The 12656-nt window shown below is 36.2% G+C and overlaps 2 protein-coding genes across 2 annotated transcripts; both read right to left on the reverse strand.

Annotated features, from left to right (window-relative positions):
- Positions 1 to 2691: 2691 nt before the first annotated feature.
- LOC128992062 (transmembrane protein 203) lies at positions 2692 to 3317 on the reverse strand. Its single transcript, XM_054415446.1, has one exon. The coding sequence runs from the start codon at positions 3315 to 3317 to the stop codon at positions 2904 to 2906; it is 414 nt and encodes a 137-aa protein (XP_054271421.1). The 3' UTR covers positions 2692 to 2903.
- On the reverse strand, positions 3311 to 9416 carry LOC128992061 (ribonuclease P protein subunit p20). The gene is made up of 3 exons (XM_054415445.1): positions 9170 to 9416; positions 4901 to 5069; positions 3311 to 3445 (listed from the first exon to the last, which is right to left on the reverse strand). The coding sequence occupies exons 1-3, from the start codon at positions 9308 to 9310 to the stop codon at positions 3333 to 3335; spliced, it is 423 nt and encodes a 140-aa protein (XP_054271420.1). The 5' UTR covers positions 9311 to 9416; the 3' UTR covers positions 3311 to 3332.
- Between the last annotated feature and the right edge of the window lie 3240 nt (positions 9417 to 12656).

Below are 12656 nucleotides of genomic sequence, written 5' to 3' on the forward strand. Positions count from 1 at the left end.
TCTGAGTAAAGGAATAATCATAGTCACCTATTTATGAGTGACAATATTACTCTTACAAATTTATTGGTTCTTTCTAATTATACACATGTATGACTGGTGATTCTTTTCATATTGCATATTACAATAAAATAATAGTCCCCTGTCAAATATGTACATAAATGATAGTAATTTTAGATTAATAATGCTCATTTAAAAATGTACAAAAACACATATTTACATGCTTGCAATTATTTTAATGGCTACTGGATAATTCTACTAACAATAATTCCATTAAATCAATAAATTAGAAACTATTCCATTTCCGTATGTTATGTTGTAGAAAATTGAAAGATAAAAAGCAGGTACTTCATTAAATAACTTTAACCTTTAATACACATATTGTGAGATAAATACAATGTTTACAAATTTACTCCGACAGTTACATTTACACGATGACATTTTAAACAGATTTAGTTACAATCATCGTCACTTTCAATGCAAATCTGACTTAGATGTAGGCCTATATCTACATCATCATCCAGCTCGCCCTCGCAATCTCCCATGTTGTCACAACGGTTATAATTACCTTTACATTTGCACATTTCAGTACACCGGAGTCCATTTGACTGGCATGTACAAGGGGGACAGTAACGCCTTTTGGAGCATGAATGAACAGCGACAAAGTTCCAAGATAAACTCTGGTCCACAAAGGTTGGTACAAGTACAAGCAACAGGCTCGTATGCACTCCCTACTTTGTTCCATCCAAAATACTGAAGGTGGTGGGGTTATTAGGATGCTGAATGAGATCCTGTTTCCACTCAAAACACTAAAGATGAGCCCTTAGCAATGCCGGATAAAGTGCGGATATTGGGATATTGTTGGAGGAAGGTTCTCATCTTGACATTGTTTTTGTGTAAACAACAACCAACGTACAGCTCCTATGTCGGTCAGTGTTTGTTGTTTTGGGGATATAAAGCTGACAAATGAGCGCTTAGTCTTGACATTTTCATTGAGTGTAATTGTGGTCCCCAATTTATCCAAAGCCGCTAGCAGCGTTATCACTTAATGAATTAAAGGTTTTCCACCAATTTCTTTTACCTTTACCAACAAAGGATCCTGTAAGATCAGCTCGAGCTCCTGAAAGTGCAAGTAACCCAGGGAGTGCAGAGGCTTTCAGAGGTCCAAGAGCTCTGTAAATTGAAACTGTAAGCTGAACAAACCTCTTCATTCCATTGTAAATCTTTTGGAAGATGAGGATATTGCCTTAGTGCTAAATCAGGACATCGGGTTTGGGGGAGAACACATGAGTGGCTCTAATTCCTTACCGCGCTAACTAAGCAGCATGCAATATAATCTTTGTATCAGCCTCCTCCTGTGTACTTGCAAGACTGGAAACATCACCACTGCTTTGTCCCTCCAACTGAGTATGAACCTTTTGTTGTTGGTCACGCCAAAATGAATAATATGATTGGAAAGGAACCCTGTTAGTTCGCCCTTGGTCTTATCATGGGAAAGTAGTTTGTGCATTGGAATACTTCCTACTTCCAATATTTGTTTCTGGTCCAATTTTGTACTGTATTGGCTCTGAGCCCTTTTGCCGAATCTCTCGGATCGCTTTCTTCAATGAGTTTTCTTTGTAAGAATCAAAAACTGGGGAGCAAGCTGGTGTAGTGGCTAGAGCACGGGACTTCAGTCCGTGAGGTCCCGGGTTCGATCCACGCCAAGTCACCAATGGATTTTATCCAAGTGATAATGCCGCACCCCCTAGGTCTAGCCTGAAGTAATGTGAAAAACAATCCCAGGCTCGTGCCTAGCGTCCTAGGAAAAAAAAGAGCCAAAAACTATATGGACATCTTTGTAATTACGGAATTTTTGTCCGATCCATTGACTGAAGCTTACACAGAGTTCGCCACAGGTCTTGACTGTGTTAGGTTTGTGGTAGGTATGAGGAAGAGCCATGCCATCAGTTATTGCTCTGTTGAAATATATAGAGATAATTTGATAATATAATGATTGCACATGTCAAACTCTTTTTTTTACTGTTCAAAGTTTATGTATGTTTTGTTTCTTGCAGAAAATAGCCCATTTGAACTCTTTAAAATTACACATTTGCTAAACTCAATTTTAGATGTTTTAGATAACTGATATTGTTAGTTCCAAATATTATACATAGTCAAAATATCAGTAATGTCAAAGAAAGGATAAAAAACACAATATTTGTAATTTCAAACCCATCATTGAACGAAAACATATTACAAATTAACTAAACAACAAGAGTTCAAATGGGTTATTATCTCCAAGAAACAAAACATACATAAAACTTTGAATAGTCAAATGGTTTTTCATGCGTTAAGTATATGTAATCTCTATACATTAGAATAGAGCAGCAAATAAAAAGTTGCATTTTATAATGCTCAGTGTATGGGCTACGTCGGCTTCTGCCAGTCCTTTTGGCTTCAATTTTGACTGCCTGTCTGCTACTAGCATATTAAACAATTAAGTGTTAAGAGAGATTGGCATTAAGCTTAATAACAGCCGCATAAAAATGAGAGTACTGGCTCTGATTTCAACTAAACATTATTTCAGATGTAGAGCAAAGGGAATACTAACACAATAATAAATTTTTACATAATTTTTAAGGGTTGTAAGGAAATATATGAGGTTAAAAATAGAAAACGAAACAAACAGTCAAGGTTAATTTAATATTAACTGAAATGTTCTTGAAACAAATACCTTACATGACTTATAAAATGCACTGATAAAAAATTAAATCTATATAAAATAATGTCTCTGAAACTATTTACAAAACTTTTAACACTTACTTTCAAAATATATATGCACTACCAACCAGAGAGTGTCTGGAAACAATGAATAAGTACCACTTGTACAAAAACATAGTTCTGTTTAGGGTCTTAACATAAATTCATTGTAACTGACAAGCTCTAACAGCCATAAGTTGAAGTAAAATAAACATCGGAGCCAAAATCTCTGAATATTCTGCTTCACTCAAGTTTGACAATCTTCTACACAGAAGAAACTCGAAAGCAAAGAGAAGGCCCAAGAACCAAAATGACCAAAGAGCACGGAAAAAAGCTGCTTTGTAAAGTCCTTCGAGGTACATTCGTATCAATACGATCGTACAAAAGTAAGCGTTAAGAGCATCAGCTGAGAATAGAGGGGAGAAAATCACCCACCAAACATTTGGTCCTTCCATCAAATAACCTTCCAAGTGTAGGGAAAGCAGCACTGTGAATATGCTGATGGATATCAAATTGATCCATATTTCAAATACAGTCAGTCCAAGCCAATGAACTAATTCTTCCAAGGAAAAAAACATTGTGGGGGACACTTTCTAAAGTTGGTTGACAGGACAGTCTTTTTTCTTTGAAATTTTTATTTTTATTGAGGAGTTTTGGCGAGTCCGAGTGTCATAATCAGCAGAATCATCTAACGGCTCCAAATCATCTGAAAAAAATCAGTATTTCAATTGTTACAGAAATACAACACTAGAAATTAAACTTGAAGACCAGTGACATCTATTTTTTAACGGAGTCAATCCGTCTAAAAACAGGTAATGGTAATAATAATTGACAATATGACAATTCTTCAAACTAGAATCTATTGTGGGGAGGAAACAAAATAGTACAATTTTAAAATTAGTGAAATGAAGCTATAAGCCTGTGATTGATGAGAATATCATCATCATCAAATTATATGGCAGGCATCTTTTTAACCCTAAGTTAAATAATCTTTGAAGTTAGTATATCAAAATGGAATGGGTAAAAGATTATTAAAATGTAATAATAACAAAATACTTTAGTTTTGCCAGGGTACCGTATAAAAATAGATGAATATGGTGAATTGAACTTGCTCTAATAGGCTGACTATTTAGTTATACTAGAGGACGTCCAGTGGTGGAAAACTCAACCAAAAATATGTAATGTAAAGACTGCTCTATTTTCACCCCTCGCTGTAAATAAAGCATGTGATTGGAATTTCTTACATTTGTTTTTATATCCTGTTCATTGTTAGGTCATCACACACCATTCTACACTCATCCTTCACTCATATTTGGGTTAAAATACGCACCTAGGTGGCGTCCCCATCTCAATTATTGATAATTGATAATTTTGTCACCAGCATGGCAACCCATAAGGCCCATGTTAATTTTTTATTTTTTTGCCTATTTTAATTTTTAAAGGGATACTGCATATCTACAGGAAAATATCTTTCTGTAAAATATTTTCCTTTAGACAAGATGCATAGATTTTCCCTGCAATGCACACAAGCTGAGAAAAAAGATTTCAAGAAACATGCTTGCCTATTTATACATAGGATGTTTGTGTAATGTGACGGGAGTACTGTTCAGCCAAAACTTCTGTGCGCGCAAACAGGTCACTACTAGCCCAACTAAAACATACGGGTACCGGTTATTGGCAGTGCTAGGGTAGGGGCGAGTGAGTAGCAAGACACTAATGTTTTCACAAAAGTACCCCCACCAACCCACTCGCCTAAGACCCAACCAGATCTGGTCGCATGCACAGAAACTTTGGCCGAACTGTACATTATAAGATAAGCTGTGAAAAACTGACCACTTTGTCAAACACCTATACAACACCAACCAGTAGATACCTATACAATTATTACTGATATCGCATGAGACCAATGCCCAAGTAATAAAGGTGTGATTAAGTAATCTTGGTGACATACAGTAATATCATGCGCTTTGATGTCAAGTCAATCAACTCATGATTTAGGCCACTTGTAGGTGGAAAACCAAGGTTTGTAGCTATAAACGATCCTAGGGTACTTGACCACAGTACTTAGACTCCATGGTATAAGGAAATCCAAAATATTTTTGCTGAACTACCCAATCAGAGAATACAAATTGTCCAAAAAGAAGACTTAATGACAACATACCTACTAAGGTTACAGTAGAAGTTTCTACATTGACTTCATATGCGCCTGGATATCTCTCATTAAGTTGCAATGCCAAATTTATAGTCCTAGGTATGGCAGCTCCAATCCCATGAAGAAAAATGGCTTCCTCTCCTTCTTGAAACAACTTATCACACTGAGACAACTGACCCTGAAATAGCGATTATCAATCACAATTTTATAAAACGTTTCAAACTAAAAATAATATTGCCTAAGTTAGGCCTAGGCATTGAGTATACACTAATGGTCTAGGCTTACTTCATACACTAGCAGGATTATAGAGTAAACTTAACTAGTGGTCATCCAGTGGTCGAAAACTCAACAAAAAATATGTAATGTACACACATTGACTATTAAATACTGAAGTAGACATGCCCATTTATATGGACCACCTGTCGCAAATCTTTAAATTAAAAAATATGTAGGCCTAGTTGTGTGAGCCAGCCACAGAATGTGTGTCTAAAATTATATTTCTACCTAATTTATTTTCTGACAAAGTTGAGGGGTCATAACAGTTTGTTGCTATAGCTCATAATTAGTCATTCCATAAGTTTGACTAATTATGAACCATCGTTTATTCGACAGAAATCAGTCATTTAGATCAGCGCAATCTGTTGGTTGGTGGCTCACATCAACTACGACGAATTTAATTAAAACTGGTGACAACTTTAACATGGGGATGGAATGTCTAGTTGTAATTTAAAGGTACAGGCCAAATTTCCACCCTACGCTGTAGATAAATAAAACATTTGAATATAATTTTTTCCATTTGTTTTGATTTTCTGTGTATATTTCGTCATTATTTTGTCGCTAATATGGCAACCCATAATGCCCATGTTAGTTTTTTTTAAATTTCAAATTCATTTGTTGTGCTTATATTTGAGCCTATTTTAATTTTTAAAGGGATTCTGCACATCTACAGGAAAAAATATTTCTAACAGTATGCGTAGATTTTCCTTGTGATGCACATGAGCTGAGTAAAAAGGTTTTAAAGAGACATACTTGCCTATCAATATACAGATTTTTTTAAAGTAACCCTGAGTTAGGCCTACTTCACATCTCAGCAACATTAGGTAGGTTGGCTATTGATTAATTTTCCTTACGCCAGGGACTTACGTAGGGACTGTGGGAGGGAGTCTGTTGAAAAACTTGATGCCTGACATGGGGAATGAATTTAGCCTAACGTTCTTCTCAGTCTTGCCCTAGGGACATCAAGCTCTGGTATTATGGGCGTGGATGTGGCTTCCGGTACTGTATTTAGATATGGAACACTGCATTTATTTCAATTAGGCAGGCATAGATATGTAGTGGCTGCAGACAGTTAGAATTCCAAGTCTCTTGAAAATTGGTTAGCAGGGTTCTCTAAAAGGGCTCCTTGGAATGTACGGATTGCCGCTTATTGAAGCTTTAATACTTCATCTACTTCTGACGCATGACCCCGTAGGTCAGTTCATACGCAATGTGCGAGTGGAACAGTGCATGGTACCATCAGCAGGTACTGCTCAGTGACACATTTCTGGAGGCGCCTCAGAAGACAGTTCACTCGGGCAAGCCGTGTCGGCAACATGGACATCGTGGTCGTTCCAGTCTAGTTGGCTGTACAGATAGAAACCAAGGAGTTTAACTGTTGCCATGTCATCCGCAGGGTCTCTTGAGAGGGTACAATGGAGACTCTGGGTTTTGTATCCGTTCAGTTGGGGGGACAGCTTGTTCATTTGAAACCACGCTTTGGCTTCTTAGACCTGGATTGTAGCTGGACCCCTAGTGTGGTGTAGATTTGGCCCTCTAGTGAGAAGTGTGTAATCATCTGCAAACGGTATGAAGCTGCTGGTCTCGCTGATGTTGTTGATGAGGACCAGGAATAGAAGAGGACCCGGCACAGATCCTTAGAGCACCTCCTTGGTTCACCTCCAGTTCTAAAAAGATTGCTCCTTCGAGTATTACCTTCTGGGCTCTGTTGGCTAGGTAGTTCTTTAAGGTGGAGAGAACCATGCCACAAACACCATATCTGCTAAATTTCTGGAGGAAGATATCATGGGAAATGCAGTCAAAGGCTCTGCTGAGGTCACAGAGCAAGCACAACTGCATCTTTAGCTTTAAAGACCTCCCCCACTTCTCTTGGATTGTTGGTTTAATCGCAGATGAGGTACATCTCCCAGCTAATCCCATTAATTAACAGACACTTTGATAATGCAATATTTCAACATAAAACTATGTGACCCCGTGGTTTATAGCCCACCTTAGCTGTCAGTAGCTGTTGAATAAGATTTCCTCAATGAACAGCATGTAATAATTAAATTTGTATCCTCCTGTTGGTTGCGGATTGCCTCAGGGATACATTAATGCAAATTAACAAATAAACACAAAATTGACATTCATCGGGTACAGTTAACTGGGCTACACTAATATTGATTGAGGGTACAGTTTCTTAACTGGGCTATGCTAATATCGATTGAAACTATTGATTCGATAAGTAGACCTTCATGCAATTTTTTCACTATCAGCAAGTTTGGTTGGTTAGGTTAGGTTATGATAGTATAATTTAATAATAGATATATTTAAAAATATTGATTGTTAATGAATATTTTCAATTTGATAGTTTCAATCGATATTAGCATAGCCCAGTTAAGAAACTGTACCCTTGATTGAAACTATTGAATTGAAAATATTGATAAATAATCGATACCGTAAAATGGGGTGAATAGAAACAACAGGGTGAATAGAAACAAAACTTCAATGAATGATTCACATTTTTATAACTTTGTTATACATTGACTTTATATAAGGGAATTATTTTCCCCCATTATAGCCATATCCTATCTACCTGGGAAAAATTATTTCAGCATATTGGTATCACTGCTTAGGATGTTGGATGATGCGAAACCTCATTTGAAAATTTTGGCGAAAAACATTCTTTTCAAAACTTTCTCTCTAAGTATGAACCTATTACATGTATTTATGTTAATAACCATTTTTTATATTGTCTTAGGTATCTTAAAACCAAGTGTGTTAATAGATTAGCCTTAGAATAAACTATATTTTTTTACTTTATTTTTATTTTAGGTTATGTCATGATTTTGCAAAACCAGGGTAAATAGAAACACTTTTTTTAACCAGTGGTGCAAATAAAGGTAGACCTGAAAACCCCCCAAAAAAGAAAAAAAATTACCAGAGATGAAGATGATTCCACATCAGTCACACTTCTCACTGGAAGAAAGTGACAAAGACGAACAATTTGATGAAGAAGAACCAGCATACCTAGCTCAAGACATCAGTGAGTCTTCAAAGTTGTCCCTTCATGATCATGTAATTGTCAAAGTAATGGGGAAAAACAAAACTTGCTATCGTTTATATGTTGCAATAGTTATTGAATTTGACAAGGAAGGATAAACAGGAAGATTTATCAAGAAAATTGCGCAAACCAAAAAGTTCTGAGAGACAGATTAAGGAGGCCCTCTTCAAAGTCGATGACGTAGTACGTTGGCTTCCAACTCCCAAGCCGTGTACAAATTGTAGATTTAAGGGAGTGTTGTATTTTGAGGAAGATTTGTCTGATTTTACTCTTCATTTAGTTGGTTTCTATGTAAGATTTTGTAACTCTGATTTCACCCATTGTCATTTATGTTCTCCGATTTGTTTGGATAAGGGGTATGAAAACGATGTTTTTATACTTCGTACTAATATATAAATGTGTTAAATTAACTTTAAATATTTTTATTTACAACAACCTAAGCTAACAAGCATAAATTTCATGTTTCTATTGCCCCTGGTAAGTGGGGAAAAGCAACAATCATCAATTTAACACAGTGTTTCTATTCACCCCAAAGTGCAGGGTGAATAGAAACAGCCATACGGTATTTTATTTTTTTTCTGCTTAATGATTAAAAAGAAAAAAAAAATTAATTACTGGTTTGAGTAGAGGAGTCCAAGACCGGAAATATGAGCTAGTGTTGAAAATTTAAAAATTAAAAATATCGTTTTTACAGAAGCTTAAAAGTCAAAAAGTGTTTCTATTCACCCCATTCTACGGTATTTTAAAATATATCTATTATAAAATTAAACTATCATAACCTAACCTAACCAACCAAACTTGCTGATAGTGAAAAAATCGCATGAAGGTTTAATAATCGTATCGATAGTTTCAATCAATATTAGCATAGCCCAGTTAAGAAACTGTACCCAAGGCCGATTACATACAAACATTAACTTATAGGCCTAATCACAAAACAGAACATTATAGATGTGACTTACCTGGAAATTGGATTTACTTGTAACATAAATATCGTTATTACGCCTTACATGGGGAGGACCTCGCTTCCGCACATTGAAAGAATTATTTTTATTGAAATGTTTCTTATTTTTAGAATGATTTTTTTGACCATCATCAGCCATTTCCTACTAGTCAATCCCCATTACAATATAAATAAAAATCCTAACTTTTATGACTTAACGCCTAACCTAAAGTCTGTTTGTTGTCTTTGTCAATTTTATAACACAACTTTTCTTTTTCTCCTCCTTCTTCTTCTTTAGTAGTGTCTGTCAGCTGCTTTGTCAAACAGACAACCAGAAAATAAATGGCCCCAAGTCACAAAACAGCTGTTACAACACCACTTGCGACGTTGCCACTTCGAAGGCCGCGGCCTGGAGTTAAAGGCGGCCGTGGCCCGGCCCGATCAAATGTAAAATCTTTTCTGTCTTGTGAGTAACAGTATAAGCGTAAATATATGTTTTGTGTTATCCGATGTTTCTTTCCGTAATCTTTTCTAGACATATAATCTGCTAATAGTCAAAAATTTTAGCATGGTTTTCCAATTCCCTTAGTAATTTTTGAATGGAATTAAGTTTCAACTGTGGGCACGACAATTAATCAACTACCATGCATTTTTTATCTGTAATGTTATATGTGTAACAAAACGGCACGGAGGCGGCTGGACACAAAATCAGGAAAATAGGGGGCCCGGGATCGCTCAGCCCAGGGGCCAAATACCATGGCCCGTAACGGCTCTCGCCGGCCCTGCGTCTACTAGTTATATAACCAAACAGTAAAGCACAAATCATTAAATTAACCCTAAAGTAATAGAAACAAAATGTCATCGACACTATCAATTAGTGTCACCAGACATGAACTAGACACGAAAATGAGCTTCAAGACTTACAAGCTGTAAAGCTGTGTAAGCTTTATGTTACTGATGTGATGTCATGGTCAGTCACCAACCCTCTATTTTCTTTTCAGCCGCTCCGCCAAGACAAGTTGACAGATTTGCTTTTGTAAACCCTGTGCTGTATTGCTTTTTACAACAGCTTGGCGTTTGATAAATGAAAGCAGACGAATCGTGAATCGAATTGAATAGAAGTGGAATGGAAATAAGAAACGTAAATAAAATAAAGATGTATAATTAAGGTTATGTTGACATTAACATTTTATCTTCAGTTGTTATAACAAGAGCCAGAAAAAATATTGCTATTGCTAAGTGGACTCCGTGATTTTACCGTGTTCGTAGAGGATTTACGATTTAGTGATAATATTATGCAAAATTTTATTCAAGGGTGTTTCAAAATATGGGCACGTTTTAGATGTTGTGTTCAGATGACTGGTGAATACACAAAAACTTAAGTCATTTACATTGACCTCAGTTAATCTTCATAATGGAGAAATTTGAAGATATTAATTTTATCAGGACGTTCAATCAGTGGGGTGGTAAGACAAATTGTGGTTGTGTGGAATTTACTTTTGAAAACAATGCTTGGTTTGCATCCAAAATCAGGATTTTGGTCCTATCGTTACTAGTTGTTGTGATCAGTGTAGGTCTAGGACTAAGATCTCTTGAAGAAACCAAATACATATTCCAGCTTTTACTTTTACCAGCAGTATTTGGTCTGATCCTTTTCCTTAAAGGATTGTTTTGTGTTAAAAAGGAAACACTATATGTGATGGCTCCTATTGGAGTTCAGTTCATTACTTCATTCATCATTGGCAAAGATTCAATATGGTTTGTACCATGGCATTCATTACAAAACTTTGTTATTGTGGAAGTGATTGTTGGACAGCAGATATTTTTCTACTTGGGACTACAGAATAGAACATGTAATACCGATAAAGACAATTTGGTCATATTATTTCAAAATACAAGACCAAGGTTACGTATTTTAGAAGATATGTATAGAGATATTGTTAACCTTTTTCTAAGCAAGAAATGGAATTCATGCAACAGTTAACTTAAGGAACTTAGTGAGGTTAAATTAAATAATAAATAATGTTAAAAGTTTAAAAATTACAATCCTTTTGGTTTCCTTCAAAGATACTTCTAGGTTCATTAAATGTATCAGGTAAACTTTACAAGCCTTTTGGTTTTATAACATGTGATAAGAGGTAGCTAAGCTTAGCCTAACTTAAGTTAGGCTACTCTATGGCCGATGAAAACTTCCAAGTTTATTTTACCAATACAGGTAAATCAACTCTCAACATTCGATACAGGTACTCTCAACCTACCGTACTCCGGCTTCCCTTCCAACAGTAGGTACATACAAAAAAAAAATCATATTACAGTAGACCCCCTCTTAACCGACCTCGTATTAACCAATGATCGGATAATCCGCCTTCGATCGTGAAATAATACAGTTTGTTTTAACCGACCCTTGCTTTGAGAGCAGCTCGGTTTAACCGCCGCTTTCTAGGAATCTCGGCATTTCCGCTCCCACGCTGGGCGATGAGAACTGAACCATATGCTTATCTCCACAGGATATGACTAAGAATGAGTTATTGTTGATCACAAAAAATATAGCATAGCCTATTGTCAGTTTGTCATCATCGTTCCTAGCTCGAGCACATCTGATTTGATTTGTTATCTGTGCAGCAAATTTATAACATCATAAAGTGCGTTACGATTTTGAGAACGGATTGTCTTATCGCTGGAGTAAACAAACAACGCAACTTGTAGGGAGGGCAGGGAAGGGGGGTTAACAACTCCAAGGTCAAGATAGTTTTTGTGCCTCGAGCCTCCAGTGAGAGGCTATAAATAAACCTCCTGTCTTGTAACAAAATGGTTGCTTGTATCTTTAATTTTGACAAAAGGTTCTGTACTGTATTACGATGGATTTGGAAAGCATCAATCAATACATTACAGTACGGTAGTACTAAAGTTATTAACCCTTAGAGTGCCAGGCGAGAAATAAAAGTACCGTAACGCGCTAAAAATGCCGAGCGCGATCTGGCAATTTTTAGGTTAAAATTTCGTAAAAATCGAATTTTCAATATTTCGACCAACGAAAATCGATGTATCGCATCTAGTAACTTTCGACTCAATGTTAATATATGGGTTAAAAGAATCCGAGTATCCATTCGGTTGTTATGACAACTGTTCGATCATTACGAAACATCCGGTCAGCCGGACGTTGGCACTTTTGGTTCGTTCTAAAAACGTCCGGTCGGCCGGACGTCGGCACTTTTGGCTCATTTTAAAAACGTCCGGTTCCCCGGACGTTGGCACTCAAAGGGTTAAAATAGGAATTTTATTGACTCTTGCCTAGTATTATATATTCCAGTGAAAGTAGGCCTATTTGACTTAGACGTGTTTTGTGTTTATTTGTGACTTTTCTATCAATACAAAAAAAGGAGACTAAGAGTAGTTTATTTTATAAATTATGCAAGTATGACTTTGAAATAATGATTATATAATTCCAAATGAATAGCACTTCATTATGTTATGATTTTAAGGATTGCCCGTTTTATCCGACCTTT

The sequence above is a fragment of the Macrosteles quadrilineatus genome, unplaced genomic scaffold, assembly GCF_028750875.1.
Source record: "Macrosteles quadrilineatus isolate MER2022 unplaced genomic scaffold, UCM_ALF_1.0 Scaffold_4__1_contigs__length_99947679, whole genome shotgun sequence".
In the NCBI taxonomy this organism is placed as follows: Eukaryota; Metazoa; Arthropoda; class Insecta; order Hemiptera; family Cicadellidae; genus Macrosteles; species Macrosteles quadrilineatus.

Excerpts from the sequence above, each read along its gene's own strand:
- LOC128992061 (XM_054415445.1), bottom strand. The coding sequence starts at position 9,310 with ATGGCTGATGATGGTCAAAAAAATCATTCTAAAAATAAGAAACATTTC. Across the intron at positions 5,070-9,169 it reads CAAGTAAATCCAATTTCCAG|GGTCAGTTGTCTCAGTGTGA; the intron begins GTAAGTCACATC and ends TCGCTATTTCAG. Across the intron at positions 3,446-4,900 it reads TTCTACTGTAACCTTAGTAG|ATGATTTGGAGCCGTTAGAT; the intron begins GTATGTTGTCAT and ends GATTTTTTTCAG.
- LOC128992062 (XM_054415446.1), bottom strand. The coding sequence starts at position 3,317 with ATGTTTTTTTCCTTGGAAGAATTAGTTCATTGGCTTGGACTGACTGTA.